Source organism: Pavona decussata, unplaced genomic scaffold (genome assembly GCF_977016875.1).
Source record: "Pavona decussata unplaced genomic scaffold, jaPavDecu1.1 SCAFFOLD_214, whole genome shotgun sequence".
Classification (NCBI taxonomy): domain Eukaryota; kingdom Metazoa; phylum Cnidaria; class Anthozoa; order Scleractinia; family Agariciidae; genus Pavona; species Pavona decussata.
In genome coordinates this window covers 4,118,066-4,145,070 of record NW_028145619.1, presented here as the reverse complement: position 1 = coordinate 4,145,070, position 27,005 = coordinate 4,118,066, and the positions used below count along the sequence as shown (strand labels likewise).

General features: G+C 38.7%; 1 protein-coding gene across 3 annotated transcripts in view; it reads left to right on the top strand.

Annotated features, from left to right (window-relative positions):
* Positions 1–1,100: 1,100 nt before the first annotated feature.
* Positions 1,101–27,005, top strand: part of LOC146460381 (solute carrier family 23 member 2-like) — a 29,177-nt gene continuing 3,272 nt past the window's right edge. Inside the window, exons 1-12 of one of the 3 annotated variants that reach the window (XM_085088557.1) lie at positions 1,101–1,251; positions 6,444–6,681; positions 13,317–13,430; positions 14,068–14,225; positions 15,642–15,733; positions 16,537–16,607; positions 17,054–17,210; positions 17,341–17,365; positions 18,103–18,226; positions 19,185–19,341; positions 19,440–19,693; positions 20,218–20,491. In XM_085088557.1, coding sequence (XP_084944683.1) covers positions 6,661–6,681; positions 13,317–13,430; positions 14,068–14,225; positions 15,642–15,733; positions 16,537–16,607; positions 17,054–17,210; positions 17,341–17,365; positions 18,103–18,226; positions 19,185–19,341; positions 19,440–19,693; positions 20,218–20,491 — 1,447 coding nt within the window. In that variant the 5' untranslated portion in view covers positions 1,101–1,251; positions 6,444–6,660. Of the gene's footprint in view, positions 1,252–6,443; positions 6,682–8,868; positions 9,172–13,316; positions 13,431–14,067; positions 14,226–15,641; positions 15,734–16,536; positions 16,608–17,053; positions 17,211–17,340; positions 17,366–18,102; positions 18,227–19,184; positions 19,342–19,439; positions 19,694–20,217; positions 20,492–27,005 lie in introns of those variants that run through there. The other 2 variants (XM_085088556.1, XM_085088558.1) reach the window with 2 other exon arrangements.

Genomic DNA, 27,005 nt, shown 5'->3' with positions numbered 1-27,005 from the left:
GTCTTTGTCTTTAGTTAGTTACATAGGAAAAAATAACTCCTTTTGTTTTCGAAGGGTCGGTGGGATTTCTCTGGACGCTCGCAAAAACTGCCCAAATTCTTGACAAAGGTTTCTTTGCTCATACATAAAATTGCTCTTAGAGCACTGAAGCAAAATATTAAGAGGTTTCTCCAAAAAAGAACAAGCGATACTGGGAGTTGTTAGCGATCTCTCCAATATACATAGGAAGAACTTGACAAAACTGGCCAGTTTTCAAGTTGCAATCTATTTCATTCTTACCCATCCATACCGAAAGAAAATAAATGCTAGTTCCTGTGTACCAGTAGGGCAATTTTGGGTCGATCTGCACCGTTTGCACTGTCTTACATGTTTGGTCGAAACGGCAAAAGATTGAACAACAGAACAAGTCTCCCAACCCTACAAAACAATACAACTGCAGGTTGGGGTCAGGGTCCAGTCAAAATAGAGCTTTTAAAAGGTGAAGGTCTACTGAATTTTTTTACCAAACTTGGCCATTTTTTTTTAACCCTTCCATCGATTTATAAACCTGTTTCTTGGCTATTCGAAGTGAAACAAAGACTCAATATCATTGCCCCTGAAGGAAGCTACAAGGAGACGGCTAGGAATTTCGGAGAACCAACAGCGGCTCGTAAATTCGACAAATAAAAATATCTTTCTTGGACTTGAAAAGTAAGCTTAAGAATCCAACAATTTCAAGCTGTGTCAGTGTGCACAAATATCCCATTAAAGGCCCGAAAACGATCTTGGAAAACAGAAAACCACATTGGAAGTATTTCTCTTTAATTCGGCTCTTGTTGGTTGCCTCGTTTAAATACTTGTGAAGGCCAGCCTAGAATTTACATTCCGTGAACCTTGCATAATAGAACGTGCTTAGTGTCATACTTACTAAGCTTGTGGCAGCCGCGTTTAAGTAAAGCAACGCCTGCCAAGCATGGTGTTCGTGAAAGGGAAACCAGAGATTGGACTTCGGGCTATGGCCTACTGATTTTCATTGACTGATTGATTGATTGATTGATTGATTGATTGATTGATTGATTGATTGATTGATTGATTAATTAGCGAGAACTTTTAGCTAAAGCAACATTTTCCGACATACAGAGAGCACAATATCGTTGTCTCTTCTGACTGTACAAAAATTGCTTTCGACAGTACGGTATATATGGTCTTTTTCTTCTCAAGGAGAATTTATTGTTAGCTAAGATGATAGCACCAGCGGGACAAGAACATGAGGTGAGGAAATGTTTCTCTAAATTTTGTAAACTGACTTGTTAGTGTCGATTATATTACTGGCAATAAGAATTGTCTCGTACGCCTCACAGCATGTTATCTCTCCAATGAGTACTATTTTTTAATAGAAAATGAATACAGGATACGTCAAATTACCTTCTACAGTTAACTGTTTCTAAAAGCTACGTTAAAGAATCTGAGAAGATCATGTTAATCTCTTTTGGGATCTCACTACTCGATGTGTACCGTTTGAAAGAGTTACAAATATACTGTAAATGAAATGGTTGTTGACTATGTAATTGATCCCTTCGGGCCGCTACTGGGCAAAGACCAATTAAACGACTTTGAATAGAGAATAAGTAAGGGAAAAGTAAATAAGGGGAGGAAATTTTTCTCTGAATTCTATAAATTTGCTCAGGCCCGTTCATTTGCTTCAACATGCGTTCAACACTTTGTTCAACCAAATGTGTGGAGCATACGAACAGGTCGTTCAACATTGTAGAAAATGTAAAAAAAAAAAAGTTGAAAGCGTGTTGGATCAAATTTCATTTGGTTTAATCTTCATTCAACATCGATTCAGCACTTCCTTTGTTCTGGAAAATGTTAAATGGTGTTGAAGCCGTTTGAACACTCCGTTTAACATTTGCCCAACATCCGTTCACTGTGCAAAGACCAATTAAACTACGCAGAATGGAGAGTGTTATCAGTTACGTAACTAGCACGCGGGTTCCTCGTTACTTCCACCTTATGAAATAAGCACACGTATTCCTGAAACAAGAACAAACACAGTGAAAAGGAAAAAAAACAACTAAAGTTTAGTGTTACAGCAAAGTCAGTCGACATTTTTACCACCTAGAGGTACGGGGAAGGTATAGATATCATTCGTTTTTCGGGTATAATTCAATTTTTGTTTTGGTTTGTTTTGTCCTTCCTTTTGCTACTGCGCTTACGTTCTACGCATCTCGAGATTGTGCCCGCTAAAACATGTTTTTGCGTAATTTGTAACTACGCGGGAAAAGCAGGTCTTGGTAAGGGACTGGCACGAGGAGCGCTTAGACGTGTTCTTTTGGGTTCCGCTGGAGTTGCCTACTTTTTCCTTTAACTCCTCGCCTATGGCTGACATCTTTCCCATCAACGAGAACTTGTAGAAAGGTTGATATAGTTCCAGCTCTTCAGAGACCAATTCGCCAGAAGGGAAACGCGCAAACGACGAAGACGTTAAAGACGAAGACGAAGTGCTTCGAATGCAAAATATGATAGACAACGTGACAGGCAAACTAGACAAGATTACACACAACCCAGGAAATTCGATAGTATCGATACCACTTTGAAAATTGGTTTAAAAGCCTTAGCTTCAAGGCTAGAGAAAGTTCTGCCTGAAATTATACGCGAGAATTAATCCGTGGGGACCCACTATCCCCTTATCTTTTCATCATTGCACTTGAAATCCTAAATGTAGCTATACGCAAAAATAAAGAAATGGAAGGCATCGCTTTAGGGAAAAAGGAAATCAAACTCGATTTTGTTGAAGACGATTTAATCACTTTCGTCAAAAACACAAAATCATTCCACCTGTTAGTCTCCCTACAGAGGGTTACGAAAATACCTCAGGTTCAAAAATAAACGAGGAAAAAACGGAAGTTTATTGGTTGGGAAGTTTAGACGCTGCTCCAGAGGACATTGGAATCTTTACAGATAATAAACCAATGAAAATTTTCGAAATATACTTTACATACGACTGGCAAAAGTTCCAGCAACTTGAGAATGTTATCAAATCCATTACTGAAAAAATCTATTAATCTTTGGAACTGGAGAAAGTTAACTCTCCTTGGCCGAATTCAAATAATCAAAACGTATGCAATGCCTAAGTTCAAGTTCAGAGCTACACAAATACCGCTAACAAAAGATATTATCAAAGAAATTAACACAGTTCTATTTCGTTTTGTGTGGAGAGGCTGCAAAGATAAAATAAAACGCCTATCTTTGATTGGTGATCACAAGGAGGGCGGGTTAAGAATGCCGCACGTGGAAACGTTGATAAAAACACGAAGAATTATGTGGATGAAAAAGTATTTAGATGAGAAAAAAAGGACATGGAAAATTGTTTTGGATCAGTACCTCAGGGACTATGGCGGCTCTTTCCTGCTAAAATGTAGTTATGATGCGTCCACCTTACCACGAACTTTACCAAAGTTCTATCAGGAATGTCTTTGTGAATGGGTTTTATACAATGTGGATATCTCATGCCCTTCCTCTTATTCCCAAGTGCTCAATGAAATCATTTGGAATAACAAATTCATTCGCATAAACGACAGACCTTTGTGCAGAATTAAATTATAAACAAGGACATACTTAAACTCGGTGATATCCTTTCTAGTGATTATAAATTAAAGTCTTGGGAGTTAATGAAAATAGTGGCTTTAACAAATGCAGAGTGCTTCCTTCTCAAGGGTATTTGCAATGCTATTCCAAAAGACTGGATGAATTTGTTAAAATCACAGTCAGATTTGCCAAGCGACCACTCACCCAGTAATAATTTAGGATCCACAGATCCCTCTCAAAGGGCATCCCTTCCTGCTTCATCTCGACGGATATATTGTAACCTGGTTGGAAAAATTAGGAAAAAACCGACTGCTGAGAAGACTTGTTTTCTATGCATGGCTTACAGTGGGAGTAGGTTTATCTTCTCTGAAGAAAAGTAACTGTTGATTCAAACACTAGAGGGCCTAGAGAATTTCAGTACAAACTTCTGCATAGAATTATCTACACAAACAAGAGTCTCTCTAAAATGGGTTTGGTGCCGTCACCTATGTGCTCCTTTTGTGAGAAATTAGAAGAGTCCCTCGAGCATTTATTCATTTATTGTGATACATCTAAGAATTTCTGGTTTTCGTTGATAGTTTTGGTGTCGATCATTTGAGTGCATTAGAAATAACATTTGGACTTATAAGGAAAGAAAATTTATTATTAAATCATATAATTATTATAGGTAAACGTAATTTATGAAAGTCGCTCGACACCTTAAACATAAAACCCACTTCAACGCTGCTGAAGGCCAAAATCCGTTTGACATATCAAATATAAAGTTTCACAGCGAAAAAAAAAAAAGGAATAGAAATACACAAGAAAAAGTGCCAAAAGCTGCTTCCTTTTATTGACAACCATTAAACACCAATATTCCCTTACTTAGCTTTTCAGTTTCTTTGTTTTGTACCCGTTAAGTATATAAAAATTTTATTCTATGTATCGATGGTAATGTATCCGCATAATGTATGTATGTATGTATGTATGTATGTATGTATGTATGTATGTATGTATGTATGTATGTATGTATGTATGTATGTATGTATGTATGTATGTCTGAGCTGATTTTCCAGAAGGTGGCTACAGAAATTGACGTTTTTGTTACCTTTTCTTAAGATATTTATTTATTATTTTTTTTTTTTTAGCGTTTCTTATTGAATTTCACATCAGTAACTTAATAGATTACAATGGTCATTAACAAATATTTATAAAACCAAAATATTTTTCTACTACCCCCCCCCCCCTCCCTCCCTGATTTGCTAACCTAGCCCCAAGTGCTCTCTCTCAAACGTCTTCTAACCGCGCAACGATTTGGCTTCCTGAAGCAAAGTTTTCCTGAGGACATCATTAAGTCTAGTGAGGGGAGAAGTCTTACGAGTGCAGTTTCTGCCTCGTACTAATATGCTTGCTACCAATAGTCCTCTTTTAAGCTAAACGAGTAATTTTCAGTTACTCGGGCTTGGACTATTAAAGGCTTGTATATTGTGGGCTTTGCTTGAGGAGGTGACAGTCTTTGGCTTTAAAAAGTAGGTCTTAGGGATGAGTTCTTTTCGGGCAACGTGAAATTTTCGCGAATTGTCTACCCAGCCAAAGACTTAGTATATTTTTGTGGTGGAAAAGGGCGCTAACCCTTCCCTTTTCAAATGTTGATTTCAACATCCGGGATATAAGCTGATATGGAAAACACTAGCAAGAATTGGCAAGGATTTTCTCTTCAAGAAGCGTGAGTTTGAAAAGCTATTCTATTATTTTTCGCCGTTATAACTGTAGCGTTGTTAGGTTAGTCATCGATTAGTCGAGAAGTGCGATTTTGGTCGGATTTCCGGACTCAATGTCATAAATAATTTCCAGATGTTCGTTCGGCGTGATTCTCATTACGTCTTGAACTTATAATTAACACGGAAAATCAATTTAAAACGCTGGTTTGCCCCGATTAAGCCGATTCTTTTGTGGAAGGCTAGTCTTGAGCGCTTAAAGACCGGGTTTTGGTTGAGATTTAAGATGCGTTGGCGCCGTTAATAATTACCAAGTGTCACACTTGTTTAGTCGGATCACAGGTCATGTCTCATTTCACTCGGGTGTCAATGTCACGTCTAATTCCAAAGAAAAGCCCCTCTTTTCTCTTTCATAGTATTTCCTGACCTTACTTTCTTGTGATGAACCGTAACTGGAGTATTGTTAATGACTAGCATATTCCTTCAGCTTAGAAAGTCTCAAAATGTGCTCAATTTCTGTAGCCACCTTTTTGAAAATCAGCTCAGATGTATGTATGTATGTATGTATTTTTTTTGGTTACAAGTATTGTAAGAAATATTAATTTATGTGTACCATACTTTTTAATTATAAGTAAAAAAAAAAATACAAAAAAAAAAAAGGTCTTGGTAAGGGCTACTGGAATTCGAAATGAAAATTAGATATAACCATGCGTTTTTCAACAATAATGAAGCTTCAATTAATGTGAATATGTGAAACATATATTTGAACTGCGGGTGAAAGATCTTCGCAGTTAGTACGCAACTTAAGAAGTGGCGAAAAGAAAGCCTGAACAAAATTCAGGCTTGAAGGGGATTCGAACCCATGACCTCTGCGATGCCGGTGCAGTGCTCTATAAACTGAGCTATCAAGCCAACTGGGAGCTTCAATTTGGGGAAAAATGTCATCATATTTTGACGCCTTTTAGAATTATTGTTTCCTAATAATCTCTGAAAGAGGCGTGGTTAACCCCAATGTTCTTTGTGGATTTTAATAACCATTGTTAAGAACTGTTTTTCCCGCAAAGTCGTAAACACCGTCTTTATAATAGGCGTGCATTCCAAGATCTTTTCCGCTACACTAGCTGACAAAACAAGTCCATCCGCTCTGTGGTTTAAGGATTTATTTTTGTTCAGTAGTCACTGTAGGATCATTCCGGTTGACGTCCCACGCAAGAGGAATTTGCATCAGCTTATCACGCGTAACGAACCATTTTGTTGTTATGTCAGTTCGCTTTATTTTAATTCAGAGATTAATTTCGTCGGCAAAGGCCAAAGCAAGAATTTAGTATTAGACTAAAGGTGCCTTCTTCAAACAAAGAACAAGAAACTGTTTACCCTTGGTAAGAAGAGCGCTATGGGCAAACAAGAAATTGAGGTAAGCAGTTACAAACTTTATCGCTTGAAGTCGGCCGCCAATCCTAGCAATTTTTTCAATACTCTCTTCAAAGATCTAGATACAAAGTATTCAAAAATTCTGTTCGGCTTTAATAGAATCAACCCGTTATTTGTAGATCAATTGCTGCGTATATTTACGAATACATGGATTGTAGGCAAAATATGTTGTTCCAAAAATGATGTTTTGTGCTTTAATAATTTAGATAGGTAATGCCATGTATGGAAGGGTGGAAATACCTTGTCATTGTTGTTGTTGACAGTGTTTTGCTCTCGCCGGTGTGTTGTCCACCATAACTCAGAACAGTTCAAGCCCGTAATTTTTTTACGGCTTTGTTTTCGCATGCTCAGGTTAAGTTGTGTACATTACTGAGATGGTAATCATTCATTCAGAACCTCTTTCATTCGAAGTTTAATTATTTGAACTCTTATGGTCTCTTAATAATTGTACAGTCGAGAGTTGTTTACTTGGTTTGAATGAAGTAAAGAATAATTATCAGAGACTTCATCAGCTCAAACTTTCGCTCAGATGCCTGCTAATTATAGAGGACAAGCAAAGATATGGGAATCAAAAAGTCCTTAAGAATGTGCTAACTGTTTTCGTCGTACAACCTTCACGACCCGCCTCAAATCCCAACAGACTACTTGGCTTTAAATCTTCAATAGTGTATAAACTACTTTCCAGCTTGAGTAGCTTGCATAACCAAAACAACTGCTGCCTCGCTGAGTCCCGCAGGCGCAGTCCCGCAGTCCCGCAGTCCCGTAGTCCCGTAGTCCCGTAGTCCATGAAAAAGGCTAGCGCTCGACCGCATTCCTGATTGTTAAAGACTAGCGCTCCCGCGCTGACTCTTGAAGTCGATGAATTAATAAATTAAGATTAAATAAACTTTATTCGTGTCCGCTGGACGGCAGAAGCAGGTTTTTAAGGGTGTCACGAAAGCTAAGACCCCTAAAACCTAACTTAGACCTATCCCCCCTAGCAAACTGAGGCCCCTCGAAAACTGGTACAGGATTCAGGTTTTTAATTCCTATGTTTTCGTATACATCACTGAAATATATTTCCAGTTAACAAATAGGATCCCATGTTGCCGTGCGCCTGTTCAGTAATAGATCACAGATCACGTTAAAATGTGGTAAGAACAAAAATGTGACACACGAGGCGCAGCCGAGTGTGTCACTGATGTTCTTACCACATTTTGACGTCTTCTGTGATCTATTACTGAACAGACGCACGGCAACATGGAATGTATTCGTTTTATAAAATAAAGAAGCAAAAGTTAATGGTGACGTCATGTATGCGTCTGTCCGCCAATACATCATAAGTAAGAACCAATCAAAATGCGTACAGAATTCAGCTTATTATATCATTTATTTTAGTTTATTTTTCTTACTTGGCCGCTGAACAGTCGAATTTGGCCATAACCTGATTCTGGGAAATTGCAGAGGAGCTCGGGATTGTTGATTTTTAAAAACATGAGAGTGAACGAAGAAAGCGTCGTAAGATCTGTTACCTCTGTACATGTATGGATGGATGGACGGACGGATATATAGATGAGTTTATGCCAAGTATTTAGCATTACAAAACCAAGCGAGGCTGGAATGGATATTGCACTGTTCTTCTGCTAACTGGTTTCATTTAGATATCAAAAGCACTGGGGTTTGTACAAAAACAAAGTCAACTGCAGGCTCGCTTCCACTCCCAAGCTATCATAGGTTACTATAAGCACACAACTTTGAGACATTGTTACAAGGTGTTGTATAATGAAAAAAGTACAATATATAATATGCACTGTTAATTCATATATCCAGCAAAGCGGAAATTACTTTTTATTGTGAGCAATTAGTGGGTAGGCCGAATGAAGTTACCATTAATTATACGGGAGAAAATATTCTTAGTTTTGGCAAATAACTCGAATAAATCCCATACGATTTTACTAATTAAGGCGTGTATTGCAACATCTATAACGTCACAAATGGTACACTTAACCTTTAAGCACGTTTAAATCAGCGCTTGACATGTAAGGATAAATATTGATTGCAAAGATTATCTTAGCATTAAAGTATTTCAGTTTTGCACTGAAGGAACTATCATTCCAGCCTCCTACGCAAGAGGAATTTGCAAGTGCTTATCACGCGTAACGGTGTGATTAGATGTTCGCGTGATTATAGTTCAGGGTTGAAATTTACCAGTTGAGCAAAAACGTAGCAAACATCACCTTTACGGGCCCATTTTCACAACGAATTAAAACATCTTGTTCGACGAATTTTTCTCTTTACTGACTTCAACTGCTGATCACAGTGGATTCTGTTCTCGCCTACTATTGCATCTAATTTAAGTTATTCAAAAGTCTCTTGGGAGGTCTAATATTCCGCTCAGATCGTGTAATTTGGAGGCGGGCTTGTCATCGATTTTAACAAGAAGAAACTGCCTAGCGAGAGTTGGAAAATCGCAATGGGAAACCAAGAAATCGAGGTAAGACCTGTTGACAAACGATATAGAAATATCTGGATCAGTTGGGCGATTGTTAACAATTTTTTTCAAACATGAGTGTGTGTACTTTTCTTGTGTTGTTGAGGTGTCTTGTCCGCCGGCATAACTGAACTTCTTGGTTTGAATCAAGCAAACATATATAATAATTATCAGAAACTTCTTACGATCCAGTCTGTGCTTAGACTAGCGAAGAAATTAGACGAATCAAAAAGTCCATGAGGTTGTGCTCGATTTTTAGCTGAGCTGAGTGGAATGAATCAATAATAATTATATGATGATAACCCCGGCGTAGTCAATCGAACGAAACCGAACCAAAATCCAATCGAACCCAATCGTTCGATTGGAGTTCGATTGGTTAGGCAATCGAACATAATCAAACTGAAACTTTTTTGTGAGTTCGATTAAGTTCGATTACCGAACCCAATCGAACTCTATCGAGCGATTGGGTTCGATTGGGTTCAACAACAACATTATATTTACAGATTTAGATTATATAAAGGGCTTGTCCAGCAAATAGCCACAAAGCTAGTCGAGGCGAGACAAGATAAAAAAAATTACAGCAAATTACAAACATTCTGGAAAAACGGAAAACTTAACTTTACACAATAACGCAGATTTAGATAAGGCTATACATCAAAATTAAAGTAGAAAAACAAAATGGTTTACAAAATTGATAGGCATTAACTCTTAGTCGGAATTGGAAGGAATTCACTCTTTAACTGAGTTTTAACTAGAGGAGCAAGTGTGAGAGATATTAACACATTTCAATGAACTAAAATCTTTATTGTTTAGCTGATCCGAAATTGATTCATTCACAACATAAATATAACATGAACGGCTCAGTACAACATGTAAACTGTCTTTATATCGCTCGGGATAACACCGAACGGGGATATTTTTTAAAGATTTATACCGTCGTCGCTAAGGCTTCGCTTAGATACTATAAAACGACCACAGCAACGGAATCTGGACGCACGCAACAGTGTACAGTGTGTACAAAATAGTTACTACTAGCGCTAAAAGTCCTAAAAGTGTCCTCATTACCTCAAAGTATATTTCTATTAAAACTGCAAGTGGTGTTTGCAGAAGCTGCTGCAAAACGATTGTTTAGGTGTTCGATTATGTTCGATTACCGAACGTTCGATTGCGTTTGATTGGGTTCGATTACCAAACGTTCGATTGACCACGTCGGGTGATAATAAGAGTAATTAATTTACAGTATATACAGTTTTTTGTTACGTTTTTTTGAGTCAGTGGACACAGACATACTCGGAAAAAGGAAATCCGAGTTCTTTCAGTAGGAGTCGAACTTATGGCCTTGTGTTCACGCTACCACTGAGTACAGGAGACTCGTGGGAGCCGAAGGCAATTAAACTACAATTGAAGGTTCATGTGACAATCATCCTGCATATTGCTAGGATTTCAATTACTTAATTCATATAATTCATTGTAGATTAATTTTCTGCAATTTGAATTGTTGCTTTTATTTAATTCATTTTATTTTCATTTATTTGGGTAAAACCGTGATGACTAAAAGTGTAAAAGTGTTTTGGGTTACTGATGGGTGGTGTCAGTGACCTGTCCCTGGAGGTTCTTAGAACTAAATCCTATTTATGACAGATCACGCGATGATAAGAAATTGTGCAATTAAAACTAAACTTATAGCAATTACTACAAGCGTGTTTCAATATCATTCGAAAAACCGTTTAATAGGGAGGAAACAGAGCTATTGCAGAATACCTGGCCCACTAATTATCTTACTTGAAAAAGGAGTGCTCCCGCAGTCCCAGAGTCGATGAATATTTGAATGAAGTGAGTAAAACGAGGGCACCCGCAGTCCCGCAGTCCCGCAGTCCCAGAGTCGATGGGTACTTAAATCTAAGTTTCGGCTCATGGATTTGCTTGTTTCGGTTCATGGATTAAAGAACGAGTTATATTCATGTGTGGCGTGCTTGTTTCGGTTCATGGATTAAAGAACGAGTTATATTCGTGTGTAGCGCGACGACTGCGGGACTGCGGGAGCAGTTTTTCAAGTAAGATATTTAGTGGGGCGGGTATTCTGCAAACTAGCCGAGGAAACGGGGTCTTCTAATGTTCCGTTTTACCTAGTAGCTTTTTCTTGAAATTGTACTTCGGTGTGCTACCTTTTCACAGTTACCCTGAGGGCATATAAACTCAACCATCCGTCCGCTCAAATCACCACTTCTTAGTTTAACAACTTCAATGCTGTTTTCGAGAACTCGAACTTGACTGAAGTGATAAACGAAACCAAGATGTAATGGAGAGTCACATGAAGCGTGGTGAAAGATGGGCCAAAAAATTCCCTTTTGCAAGAGATTGATCAGTCTCGTCACTGAGACAAAACCGGTGCTGTTTCCGATATGCATTATCCAACTCAAAGTCAAAATCTCGACGACCGAAATTAATCTAGTTTATTGTCGGCATAGCTATGTTATGTTAAGTGGTAGCAAGAGACTGTTTTCTCTTGGTGGTAGTAAAGTAGGTCTTGAATGTACTTGAGTCCTCCTTCTGATGTTAACGGGTCTAATTTTACTTCAAGTAGCCCCCTTTGTAGCCATGGTAACACAGGGAGCACATTCTCGAGTAAAGTTCGAGCCACCCTCACAAACTTACTTCCGCTTGCTTTCACACTATCAAAACAAATTCTGGATTGGAAATAAAATGTCAACAAACGAGTTGTCAAACGTTGACTGAAGGTAAAGAAAGTTTTAGAGCTTAAGAAGGTTGATTGCATATTTCCTTCTGAGGGCGAAAAGTGAGGTGTCATGTCTGTATTTATCTTTTTAAAATATTCGTGTTTGATCTGCTATTAAAAAGAAATAACCATGTGCTTAATGGTGGGATTTTTTAAGCAATATAATTGACGCTTTACTGTCGGTTTCCTTGGATCAGTTTAAACTCCTTCTATCCGCTGTCAGCGATGAGAACATGGAGGATTTAAATAATCATCGGCGTTGTGCACAACCAATAAAAACTCTCAAATGTCAGGAAGTTGAAGTAATAAACTCGCTCAGCCGTTGCGCGCATTGCGAGGATGTTTAATCTAGTAGCTAAATCTTAAAGGTCTCACTCGCTGGCGTGCAGAGAACCTAGCAAATTTAGTGCGAGTTATAATTACAACTTGATTGATATGTCCTACGCTTGAGAGGTTATTCTGCTATTCATGAACGCCAGTCGGCACCGTGAGTAAACAATTACTGACTCAAGTTAAGTATACTTGACCTCCCTTTTTTATCAATCTTGTTGACCGGCTTCGTCTGATAACTACCGACTTTATCAGGGACTTTAGACAAGATTGAACAAATCACGTTACAGTGCGGTTGTGAGCAAGAAACCACCCACACAAAACACGTACAGGATATGACTATCATCCTGCGTACTAATTATACTAATTTTAAATCCTTGAATACCCCAATAAAGGTGACCTTAGACCTCATTGTTAACTGGCTTTAAATAAAACATTGCCTCAAGCGTTTAAATTTAATTATCAGGAGTCTGTTTTTTTGTGTTTTTTTTTTTTTTGGTTATTAAATGGTTATTTTTCAATCTGACCCCAGCATAGTAACGACCATGGTTTGGAGGTTGTAATTTAAATGTTAAATCTGCAAATTTGTCACTATTTTTACTTCACTTATTTTTTCGCTTTTCCGTGCTTCTTATAGACCTTTTTCATAAATGGCGGCCGATAAATTATTCTTTTGTTTTCATGAAAATTAGCCTTACTAGCCTCGTCAGCATGTGCAAAATTCAAAAGAATTTTTGCTCTGAGATGAGGTTAGTAGGGCTAATTAACATATATTGAAAAGAATAATAAATCGGCCGCAATTTATGAAAAAGCTCTATAAATGTTCACTGATGAACAAAACTCTTACAGCGTGGGGGTTTGTGTGTGCGTGGGAAGGGCGGCGTTTTCCTCAATAGAGCTGGGCCCCCCCAGCCCCACCCTCTTCTGCTAGGTAATACAACTATTATGTACATAGCGCTTACTCTTTCTAGTTGTAATTGATGGTATAGTGCGATACTGTAAAGGTCCGAATGTCACAGATGAGTTGTTACTTAAGTAATTGATGAACTTACCAAATTTGCTTCTTTACTTTGACGTCAAGCTATCCGAGCAGGGTGCTCAGTCACAGCCTGAGAAGAAACAAAGGGCTCTTGGCTTATCCTACCTTATCGACGAGAATCCACCATGGTATATCTGCTTACTGTTGGGCTTTCAGGTAAGCATTGATATGTGTGCATTGTTTAGGTGTTTGTTTGTTTGTTTGTTTTTTTGTTTTCGTGTTATCAGTTTTCACGTCTGGTATTTGCCTCTACTTTTAGTCATCAAAAACTCATTAATAATTCATAAGCCCATTGACCAATCAAATGGTCGATAAAACATCATATGCAGTGGTTTTAAAAACCCGATAAAACCTCCTTGTTATTAGTATGCGGTGTTCAATGTTTTTCTCGTACGCTAATTTCCAACGTTCACAAAAGTATCATTGTTATGAACTCTCTTGACACACGCTTTTCCAGGAATGTTTTTGCAAACTCGCAGCACGTGTTGTATCGGGTCTAAAACCACTCCGCTGCGCCTCGTGGTTTAAAATCCCGATAAAACACTGCTGCTCGTGTTTTGAACATTACATAAATCCAAAATTCTAAAATCTAAATTGATACTAAAAGAGGCAGGCCAACACTTTCTCAGTAAAAAGTGGAGGATTAAGTGGGCCGTCAGTTTCACTTCTGGTATTTTCTTATGAATTGTCTTGGTGAGAAGAGATTGGATTCAAGTACTTGCCCATTTCTCCCGGACGGTTGATGGCTGGCCAAGTGTTTGTTCTGAACTGATAACTTTCCTTTGTTCAACAGCATTACCTGACAATGTTAGGAGGGACACTGGCCATCCCCTTCATTATCAGCGGTCCAATGTGTTTTGCAAACAACACACTCGCCATCAGTGAGGTACTTAGTACCATATTTTTCGCGTCAGGACTAGTCACATTACTACAGTCTACTTTTGGAGTAAGGTAGGCATTTGCTAAATCAAGGCGATATTTTACATTGTTATATACCTAGACTTTCACTCAAAAAAACGAGCACTGTGATTGTTTGATTCTTGGTCACGTACCCCTGATCAAATACAAATGTATCCCGACCGGGATACAATTCCGCAGTTGTTGCCCTCTTAGTTGTTTGTTTGTTTGTTGTTGCTGTGATTTATGAAGGAAAAGTCTAAATGTATCACAAAGCACTTAATGTATAGTCCCTCAGGAAACTAGTTAGTTTTGTTTTCTCTAGAGTTCTGATGTTTCCCTCGACTTCGTTTCGGGAAACATCAGGACTCGAGGGAAAACAAAACTGGCTGTTTCCCTCGGGACCATACATTAAATGACCTTTTTACTGATAAAGTAATTGGCTGGTCCTCTTGATTAAATTCCCTTAGAAAGACTGAAGCGCTGTGATTCACATCACTTATTATTCTTTTGTAAAGAACGAGGTAAATTTTACGTTCGGTCATGACTGAAATAAAAAATGGATAAAGGGGGCAGTTTTTAATGAAGCTGCGTTGCTGCTGCTGCGCTGGTGGAGGAATAAAATTATCAACTGAGTTGTTAAGGTAACTTTAACACTGTTATGACGCCACAAGAGCTGACGTTTCGAGCGCTTGACGCAACACTAAACGTTGCAAAAACAGTATAAAAATTCAACTTTCACAATCTCCATGGGATCAACTAACGTTTCGTATTCAACTAATCTATTCTAGTCTTTTACGGTAACAAGCTCCTGTGACGTTATGTTGAGTTTTACATCAAGTGTGTCTCGTTCAGATCGTCAGTGACTTCCCCGGATGTAAGCATACGGTTAAATTGAGCATTGAAAAACATGTTAGCTACGAGTTGAGTTGTGTTGTAGCTGTGTCGCCGTTAGTTTAGTTCGGTTATACTATCAGCATTGGAGCCCTTACAAAACGTTACAGCTCCCACGAATAGCATAGCTCCACTGTCAATATTATAACAATACCTTGATTCGTCTAGCCATCGAATTTTAAGCTCTTGTATCTCCTTACCGCGAACAATTTATTTTAACAACACATTTATAAAACCAGGATCCATGTATTCAGCGTGTTTCATGCTTGTACAATGCCTGATACATAGTCTTTGTTCTTGTTGTTGTTGTTGTTGTTGTGTGTTTGTTTGTTGGGTTTTAATATATCTCGTAGATTGACGTTTTATACATTCCAAAACACTAATATGTTATGACTAGTAGGCTAATGGGCTAATTTAAAATCACATGAGAGAAAAGATCCGGGTTGGCAAATTGTATTTCTCTGTAATGTTTGATCAGATCAAGCTGGTGTTCTAACATTTAACAAGTAAATTTATTGTTTTAAGATAACAAACACCTCCTATGAACAATTTATGTCCTTTTATTTAAAATTGTAGGCTTCCTATCGTTCAAGGGGGAACGTTTGCTTTCCTCACTCCGACATTCGCCATCTTGTCTTTGCCGCAGTGGGCATGCCCAAAAGCTGAAGGTTAGTTTGATTGCTGTTTGTAATTTACAGTATTGTGGAACGATAATTTAATGAGAGGGGAGGGATGCATGCTTTGTTTTCCAAAGCAATGTGAGAACAGCTAACAAAAAAACATATAAAAAATACAGATTTGAAATTTTTTTCCCAGTGGAGGAGTCCTGGTTTTATTATTGTTGTTTTGCTATATTTCGTTTTTGTTCTTTTTGTTCTTTTTCCAAACCAATGTTCGCATTTTCGAAGAATTATGCAACCCTAACCAAATACAGAAGTTATCCATTTCACTCGCCTCGATTAACGCAGGGACTGTGCAATAATTATCTGGAGTATGGGTTCTAAAATTAGCAAAGTAGGCCTTAAAATAAAGTTGCACCCCCCTGAAAAAAAAATTAAAATAACCTCTTGTCTACCCCCGTCTAGAGTGGAGATTACTTTCACTTGACTTTCATTAGCTTACATGTAATATACATCATCTTGAGTCTGTGAATTGAGATCAGCCCTCTCAGTTTAACTTCTAACCCCCCCTACAAATGTTTAAGAAAGTACATCTTACCCCCCTACCCTGCGCCTTGGTTTAAGTTCAGGCTCCCCTATTAATCTTAGAACCCCCCCCCCCCCCCCCCTCCAGATAATTATTGCACATTCCCTCATTTCTATTTGAATGTCATCGAGAACTTGTCTTGCAATTAATTAACTTTTGAGATATCAAGAAATGCTGTTTCAGGTTCTAGTTTTTCTTTATAGGTCTTTAGGTCTCATTGTGAACATCATTTTGATACTGACCAATGACACTTGCTTCCTTCAAGCTAATAATGGTAACTCGACTGCAAGCTCACTTGTCAACAGTGATGACATCTGGCAACCACGAATGAGAGAGGTAATGGGTTGAGGCCTAGTTAATTAGTCTCCCCCCCCCCCCCCCTTCCAAAAAAAAAAGTAACGAAATAACTAAATAAGCAAATTGCTGCAGCCAAAATGTTTCAGTACTAACGACTACAAAATGTATAAACCATGACCTAGTATTTGTAATAGTAAATTACGTTTCCAAATAGCCCTCGGAATGGAGACATACGTACAACATAAAACCAAAAACTGATAGCCTTGTCTTGAGGAAGACGTAGTTGTAGCGGTTGAAATATAGGCAATTGACTGTTGCCCTTTTGCCGCATTGTTTACCTTGCAGTAACGTTGACTACGTGCGAAATATATAGCTAATCAAAGAACACAAGGGGGCGATAGAGAGGAGTAGACCAATCGGGGCTCTCGCAAACGTGCCACATCTACAGCTGCAGTGATTAACTATTTTCTTCAATCCTTTATCAGATTCAAGGTGCTATAATGATCTCGGCGTTGTTCCAAATTGTTATCGGTTTTACCGGACTTATTGGAGTGCTTCTCCGATTCATTGGACCCATTGCGATCGCACCTACAATCGCCTTGGTAGGCGTGGCACTGTTCAATGTTGCAGCAGAACACGCAGGTAAATACACCTTTTATCCCATAAAATAACAAGCCTTGACTGAACATTACATATAAACTTGGTTGAATAAGTTATGTTTAACGTTCAGTTCAGTTATAATCACTTCTAGTTGTTTCATTAATTCTTTTAGGTAACCATTGGGGAATTTCCATGGCGTGAGTATTTTTACGTGTAATTTAGCGTCTGTGAGAAAGTATGGGATAAATTAAAAACATTGCCTGTCGTACTGATCTTTTAAACAGTTTACAATTTTTCATATAGGCCTTAAAGGCTGGTTCACACGAGCAACGCAAACACAAGCGCAAGCGCAAGAGACGTTCACACGTCCAACGCAAACGCAAGCAGAATGAGATACGCACGCGCATTTCAGTACCTTAAGTTGGCGGCAATCTTGTTCTCAGAGTCTGCGTTACCCTAGAACAGCAGTCGGGAAGCGAGGACTCTGGGAACGAGAAAAAAGATGGCAGACGAAGGCGATGTTTTAGGATTGTTTTTCTTTCTCGTTCTCGGCCGTCGTCTGTTAAGGCGAAAGTGCCAAATGCAAAGGCATACCGTTTTCTAGCCCCACTTCTCTTGCTACATCACTCCATGCAAGTTGCTTCTTGTTTTTTTCCACATTTAAAGCGAGCTGGAATAATCGGACGGTGTTTGAGAAAAGGTGACGTTTTCGCTGCAGTCGCCGTCGTCGTTGCTAAAGCTCCCTAATAACCAATTTTCAATACACATTACCTAGCATTCCCGTGTCACACTTGACTTGTACTTAGTCATGAACAAGTTCGAGACAAAGGGCTAGTTTCAACCTTTAGCACAATTAAGAAATTTCAGGGACTGGAACGATCACTGTACATTATGTTTAACATGGCTTTTTTTTCCCTACCTGTGTTAATTTCAGGACTATCGTGTTGATAGCTCTGTTTTCACAGTACATCAGCAAGTTCGATATTCCAGCGCCTGGATATAGTAAAGAACGTGGAGGATGTTATGTTGGGCGTTTCCCTTTGTTCAGATTGTTCCCAGTGAGTTTATTATAGCATTTGTAGTATTGGTAGTATGGGTATTTGGTTCACGCTCAATCGTTTGAACCAAAAAATCAATCGATCAATAAATGAATGAATAAAATCGTAACTATCAAGAATGTTTTCCATCAACAAGGACGAAACCAAATCCGAACCTAACAAATCAAACAAGCTAAGCAAACCTAGCTCCGAAGAGCCGAACCTACTCTACGCGTAGAGACCCTGGGAAGGAGGTTGCTAAGAGTCTCCTATAGCTTTGTGGTAGAGCAACCGAACTAGTAGTCGGGAGGCTATAGGTTCGACACCTGTTGGGATAACTCGGATTTTCTTTTTTCCAAGTTATGCCTTTGTCACTGACTGAAAAAAAAAACTACCATTAATTCATTAGGCTCAAAAAATTAAAATGACATTTCCCTCAACACCAAAACTTAGTTCTCAGATAATTTTACGTGGTTGCTAGACAAAGGGTAATCCCGAAAGACACCAGCCCAACAGTTACAAGTTGTAATCCATTTCTACCCAGACCATCCATAGCCACACTCATTAAGTTCAATTGAACTTATAGTCATTTTAACAGAACCAGCCCATAACAGTCCAAGCATAATTGTAAATATAAAACTTTTAAACTAATGAATAGTTTCAAAGTATTCCATTGTGTCCAGATGGTTCATTGGACATTAGACATCCGTTAAGCCATCTTTCTAATCCTCCCTCCCATCTTAGTGCAGTCTTAATCCCATAAATCTGCTCATTTCATATTGTTCGAAAATTGCATCAATCCATTCACCCATCGTCATTTTCAAGTAATTTTAATTAAACTAGCTATTCGTACCTCGCGGCACGTTCTTTGTCGAAAGTCCAGAATTCCTTCCTGTATACTTCAATGGGTCAGTACAGTTGTAATGCTGTAAAAATGTTTGAAGAAAGCCTTAGGTAAATGCTTATCTTTATTTCTCAGGTGATTCTGGCAATCGCGGTATCTTGGATAATTTGTGCCATCATCACTGCAGCAGGCGCGTTTCCCTCAGATCCCAAAGTTCCTCAGTACATGGCGAGAACAGACGCCAGAATTTCAGTGTTAAAAGAAGCCAAATGGTTCAGATTTCCTTACCCAGGTTAGCAATGGTGATTAACGTTGGTAACAAGTTTTCGCTGATCCAGCTGCACTTATGGCTTAACTCTTGATGTTTCTCGATTTTGATCACTTTTGTAGGTCAATGGGGAACACCTACTGTAAGTGTCGCGGGGGTGTTTGGAATGCTTGCAGGGGTGTTGGCCTCTATCATTGAATCCGTGGGTGATTACTACGCCTGCGCACGATTGTCAGGGGCTCCTCCACCTCCAAGGCACGCAATCAGTCGTGGAATTGGAATGGAAGGAATCGGGTGTCTCTTGACGGGAGCACTTGGTACTGGAAATGGAACAACCTCGTATAGTGAAAACATCGGTGCTATTGGTATTACCAAGGTGAAAGCGATTTTAGCTTTGTTGTATCACAGTTGTTTACCAATGAGTCTTTCCACTTAACCTCCCTTCAACATCAATTACCGCGCCAAGTTACCAAACAACTTGTTTATAATCTTCCTTACTCCCAAGAGTGACCACAATTTAAGAAAACAATCCCATCTTTCTTGCTACAAAACACCAAAAACAAAAACAAAAAAAAAAAAAACGAAAAGAAAAAGAAACAATACCACCGGCAGCTACTGCTCAAGTGTTTTCATTTAAATTGTCGAACCTTGAATTTCATCATCTTTCTCCACCTTTGCTTGTATAGCATGGCAAAAAAACTAACATAATAAGAGAAATTTAATTCATTTTGTTTCAACTTGACGTTAAATAGCTAGCATGTATTTGTGTCTCCATGTCCGAGACAAATCAAGTAGACTATAACTGATAATACCAAACTCCCTATTGTCATTTTCTAAAATAAAAATGCTAGTTAATTACATATGAACGTGGGGTTGTTAAGCTGTCGTCTTTCTCCTTAGGTTGGAAGCCTTCGTGTGATCCAGTGGGGTGCTCTGGTGATGATGGTCGTTGGTGTCGTTGGTAAATTTGGCGCGTTGTTTGTCAGCATTCCAGATCCTATCATTGGTGGTGTTTTTATGGTCATGTTTGGAATGATTGCCGCTGTTGGAATCTCTAATTTGCAGTTTGCTGACATGAATTCCTCCAGAAACTTGTTCATTGTTGGATTTTCCATCGTGTTTGGATTAGCTCTGCCGTCCTACATGAATAATCATCCAAACGCAATTCAAACAGGTATGATTCACGGTGTGGTCACACTGGCTAGTGCCTGACTATCTATGCTGCAGTGAGTTCCCCTGCAGAGCTATTAGTTGCCAATACTAAACGTCTACCACATTCTTATACCTTTCTGATTTGCTATTTTACAGTCAAATCTGAATTAAGCATATACCCATGGCTCTAGTGACCGCTTAATACACGTTTGACTCTATTGCCATTCTTCGAACTGATTTTGATCAACTCTGCTGTTAAATCGACACTTAAACACTCATCGTCATTACTCTACGTGGCACAAAGACCTGAAACAATCGCATAGACTATTTTATAGATTTAAGGTGGCACGCAACGATTCCAGTACTTCCCAGCACTTTGAGTTTGATGGGCCATTATTACCACTCTTTATCCGTTGATACGGCAATAATGGTATGGAAAAAATGCGTTAACATTGGGCAATGAAAGGGTCAAGTTTTACAGTTAAATTTAAACATTTAAATATAAAATACGTTTAAGTGTACATGACAGAATTATTGGCTTGATCAAATGTTAATTTTTTATTTTTATTTTTTTTTTTATTGAAAACATTACTTACAAATACAAAATAAAGCATGCTAACTTACGAGATAAATATATACAAGGTAAGTTACAAGATAACGTTTAAAGCTTACCCTGGTTACATGCTGACTTTCAGATACTAACACATACGCACATTTACATATAAATACACACTGCACGTGAAGTTTGAAACCAAAATTAGTTACAAGTCTTTACACAGCATTCTTCACGAACAGAGGAACACGTGCATACAAATTACATAGGGGCCCAGGATTTAACAAATTGTTCTAATTTATTATTTGCTACTGCTAATGTTCGCATAACAGAGATTTTGTTTTTCAGGCGTAAAAGAAAGCTTTCAAAGTTTAAAATGCCATTGCAAACACTAGTGCTAAAAATGTGGTACTTGGCAATAACGAGGGCGTAATTGAGCGCTGACCAGTTGTTTGATTTTTGGTGCCAACCATACAGAATCACACTTTCAGAGAGTTTTATGTGTTCTTGGTATGTTTTGTGCCACCATCGCGTAAAGAGGTTCCAAAACGTGTAGGAAATGTTACAGGTAAACAGCATGTGCAACAATGATTGACTTTCGTAGCTGCATAGCGGGCAAATGTCACTGTCCTTTATACCAGCACGAAACAAACTGGACTGCGTAGGTAGGATGTTGTGAATAATTTTGAATTGAAAGATTATAAGCTTTGGTTCATGCAAGATTCGGAAGGGGAGCATATAGACGTTTTGGATGTTTTCTTTGGTGAAGCCGTAATTTAAAATTTTACTCTCACCGGTTGGAATCAAATAGGATTTGCTAAGTAAAATCGAATATGCAATTTTAGTAGACGGACGTGAGAGAGATTGTACCTTTGAAGAGACTGTGTTGCAGAGTTTTACTTTCCATATCTTTGGGATGGCTTGCAGTATACCGTAAAATGTAGTGAAGGGAACTTCAAGGTTAAGTTTTGCTTTGAGCTCAGTTAGTGATAGAAAATTTAAGTCTTCAGCTAGTAAATCTTTGATACAAATAATTCCTTTATTGACCCAGGATTTGTAGAAAATTGGTTTTCCATCTACTAGGATGTCACGATTATTCCAGATTATTTGCTTCTCCGCTGATACTTCATGGTTTGTTACAAGTTTAAAGCTTTGCCAGTAACTCAAGATAGTACGGTAGAATTCGGGGAGGTTTTGTAAATCGACTAGTTTGATATCGTATTGGCACTTGATGAAAAACGTAAGACCGCCATACTGGTTTAGAGCGTATTCTGGGACTATTTTCCATGAAGCGTCACAATTTTCTATAATTCTTTTAACCCAGGCTATTTTTAGTGATCTTTCCGTCATTTCAAAATCGACCATCCTTAAACCACCGCATTTTTTCTCAGCAATAATAGTTTTTCTTTTAATTTTAGCTGGTTTGTTATCCCAGATGAAGTTAAAAATAATTTTGTTGATTTTTTCTATAAGACCTTTCGGTATAGACAATAAGGAAGCACTGTAAATTAGTTTCGATAAGCCTAATGTTTTAACAATATTTATTTTGCCCATTAAGGTGAGCTTTCTTTGTTTCCAGTTGTTCAGGGTTTTTTCCAATGTGGTTATCTTCTCCTCAAAGTTAAGTACATTCGCGCGTTCAAGATCATAGGAGAAGTAAACTCCAAGGGCGAGAACAGGCTCATGTGGCCATTTAAATCCGAAAGGTTTTTCTGTGCGGTTTTTCCAGGCACCCAACCACATGGCTTCGGTTTTTTCTGTGTTAATTTGCAATCCGCTAACTTGTTTGAATTCGTCTAAAAGTTTCAGTAGTCTTAGAATTGAGTCGCAATCACTCACCAGTACTGTGGTGTCGTCTGCATATTGTGTAATTTTTATTTCTTTTTGGTCTACATTGATGTCTTTGATATCTGTATCATTTTTAATGGCCCTGGCGAACAGCTCGATTCCAATAACGAAAAGGAGACCCGACAAAGGGCACCCTTGTCTAACACCTCGTTCGAGAAGAAAGAAGTCGGATGCATGTCCGTTATGTAGGACGCAACTGGACACTTGGTGGTAAAGTACTTGAAACCAATTTAACATGTCAGGCCCAAAATTCAACGCTTGTAAGGCGGCAGACAGGTAGTTCCATTCTATTGTGTCGAAAGCTTTTCGAAAATCCAGAAAAATTGCAATACCGGGCTTTTTAGAATGCTCAGTAAAAAACATTATGTCATTTATTAATCTAACATTTTCACCAATAAAGCGGTCTTTGACGTAACCAGTTTGGTCAGGGTTTATGATTGTGGGCAGCACTTTCTCCAACCTTTTCGCAAGAGTTTTTGTCAAGATTTTATAGTCTACATTGAGCAGTGAGATAGGCCTTAAGTTATCAAGCAAAGTTTTATCTTTGTTCTTCTTAGGAATTAACGAAATAATCCCTCGTCTTTGGCTGATAGAGAGGGTTCCTGATCGGAAGGCATGGTTAAAACTGGAAACCATCTCAGTGCCCAGTTCGGGCCAGAAAAATTTATAAAACTCCGCAGAGAAGCCATCGGTACCAGGAGATTTGGCATTTTTAAACTCTTTCAGTGCATTTAAACATTCGTTTACTGAAACAAGCCCTTCGCAAAGTTTTTGTTCTTCTTTTTTCAGAGGAGCTATGTTTCTGGATGCAAAAAAGGTGGATTCAGAGAGATCATGCTCGTTTGTGTTTTGTGACTTGTAAAGAGATTTATAAAACGTTTTTTCTTCCTCTAATATTTCAAACTGGTCGGTAGTATATTTATCGTCGCCTACCTTTAGTTTTGTAACTGTTTTCTTTAAATGATTTCGTTTTTCTAGATTGAGAAAGTATCGAGTATTTCGTTCACCTTTTTCTTGCCACCGAGCTTTACTTCTAATGATTGCTCCTTTTGTTTTTTGTCGCATAATTATTTGTAGGCGTAATTTAGTAGCATAGAGCTCGTTAAGAAGTTGTTTATTGTTAGGATTTGTTTCAGATTTTTGCAACAGCTCGTTTACTTTATTTTGCAGCAAGCGTTCTTCGTTTTTTCTCTTTTTGGCTTTGAGTTTAGAGTATTTGATTGTGAAACCGCGGATCTCCATTTTAATTAGGTCCCATTTTAATCCCAAATCATCGATGTCAAAGTACTTGTTTTTGAAGAGGATTATGTTTTCGCGTAATTTATTGATGTATACTTCATCTTCAAGCAAGGAACTGTTGAATTTCCAGAACCCAGGACCTTTGTGTTGCTTAAGCTCTTTAGATCTAAGATGGAGTGTAATAGCAGAATGGTCTGACTCGGGCGCATTTAAAATACTACAAGACTGCACATCATTAATGAGGTCTTTCGAAATAAGAAAGAAGTCCAAGCGGCATTGAATTTTGAAGGATTTGTTTCTCCACGTGAATCGATCTGTGTACGGATTAAGGTTGCGCCAAATGTCTGTTAAATTATATAGGTTGGATAAACGCTCGATTTCTTTAATTACGAGGGTTTTCTTCGAAACCGGGTTTCCACCTTTTTTATCTCTGCTTGACAAAGCGCAATTAAAGTCACCGGCAATTACAACGTGTTCTTGCGCAAATTCTTCAAGGTGGTGATTAAGCTCTTTGAAGAAAGCCACTTGTTGGCTGGTATCGTTTGGAGCATAAATGTTTACAAGTATAAGATGTGTCTCATCGATGACTAGATCCAGAATTAAAAACCTACCATTTTTATCAGAAATGCTCGCATTTACTTTAAAGTCCAATCTAGGATTAATTAGTGTCATTACACCTTTGCTATGTGAAGTGCCGTGGCTGAGAAAGGCTTTTCCACCCCATTCGGCTTCCCAGATATGCGCGTAATTTTTGGAGCTGTACGTTTCTTGTAAAAATGCGAATTGAAGTTTCTGGTTGTGTAACCATCTGAAAATCGAACGTCTTTTGATTGACTTATTCAGCCCTCTCACATTTAAAGATAGGAATTTAACATCAAGATCAAGGTGCGAATCCATTGTAAGTATTACTGAAAGGTATGCATGGGCATGAAACTTTGAAAGCTTTCCTTTTGAACAGGTATAAAATAGGCGAAATTAGCATAATCTGAGGTGAAAACAGGCAAAAAGCAGGCAGAAACAAGGGCACAGAACAGCGACGATAAAAACAAATACACAAACAAACACATGGGTAATTGCATGACCGACCTTACAGTGAATACTGAGAAATAGCCAACGGATCAGGCTTTGAACTCCTATTTTTTCTAAACTTATTGGGTAAATCAGATAGAGGCAACTTTAAAGTCTATTGGAATGTTTGAGATGTCATACGCGTTATCATCAATAAAGAGCTTTCTGTTTATTACCTTTGCATCTCGGCCTTTCTTCTTTGCAGCGAACATAGCTTGTATTAAGGTTTTCCTTTCTTGTTGAATTGCGCGCGCAAAGTCTTGAGTGATGTAAGCATCAGAGTATCTGTATGACGACTTTAATCGGTTTTTGACCGAGAAAACTGTGTCCCTGTCTTCTCTTACTACAAATCTTGCGATTATTGGCCTTGGGCGAGAAGGAGTTGTACCATCATCTCGTGTGTGAGGTTTGCCCACGCGGTGAACAGCATGGAATCTGATGTCTTCAGGGTCGATATTAAGGTCGTTTTCAATTATGTCGTACACGATGTCTGAGCAGTTTTCGTTTTGACTCTCAGGGATATTCATGAAACGGAGGTTTTCTTTTCTGGTATAGTTCTCAAGTGCAATGAGGTTCTCTTGAGTTTCCTTTAAGGAAGGTGTGAGTTTATCGTTTTCGGCTTTTACTTTGATCAGCTCAGATTTCAGCCGTAGTATCTCTGATGCTTGCTCATCCAACATCTTTTGGTGGGAACCTTTCGAGTCTTTAAAGGCTTTGGATTCTTGCTGAAGATCTTCGATGAAGCCCCAAGCGCTGTTGAGGGATTTTTCAAATTCCTTCAGCGAATTCTTGACGCCATTGATTTCTTCTTTGAACTCGTGTGTTAATTGAGCGATCTGCGAGTGGAGATTTGAAAAATTATCTTCCATTCTAGATTCCATGGAGTTTAGCTTGTCGAGGAGCTGCTTTAGAGAGATTGGTGAGTCGTTTTCTCGGTCGCTTTCCATATCGTCACTCTTGTGCTTGTTTCTTTTAGGGGAAGGCTTCGAACACGAACTGCTTGAACTGGATCGTTCAACACGCTTAGACATCAAAGTAAGCAATGGAATGGCAACGGTTGTTTGTAAGCTTCGGAAAATGTTGTTAGAAAGACGTTGCTCTTACTTTACGATCACAAAATAAGCCTGGGATGGCTTTTCTCAGTTAAAGAATCACAGACCGCGGAGAACACGTCCGACCGCCATGACACCTAGATAATGGGCCTTGATCAAATGTTAATGTTGTTGTCGTATGAAAATGAAACAAAAATCCTGATCAATTTTTCTTCTTCCATTTGAGACGTATAAAAGAGTCAAATTTCACTTCCAGTTGGGAACAATACCACGCGAGACGAGAGACTGGGAAAAGCAGGGCTGTGACATCGATACAGGAACGCTGAGTCTCGTGGTTTCTTTATTCCTCAGTTGTTTTATTCTACGTATTCAACAATCTCATTCATATTTTGGTCCACACAGTTTTCTTCATCTGCACACAAGAAACAACTTTAAAACTTTACCCTTTTATTAAAGTAAGCAATCGTTAACTCTTTCAAGAGATTAACGTTTACTTTGACGTTTTGGATAAATCCCCACTATAAACCTACTGACGTGCCAACGTACTTTGGTTTATTTTTTTACTCTTCGGGGACGTTAAACGAAGCGGCCCTTTAGGGTTCCCTCTTTAAGGCGCCACATGCCACTGCCACTGCCACTGCCACTGCCACTGCCACTGCCACTGCCACTGCCACTGCCACTGCCACTGCCACTGCCACTGCCACTGCCACTGCCACTGCCACTGCCACTGCCACTGCCACTGCCACTGCCACTGCCACTGCCACTGCCACTGCCAC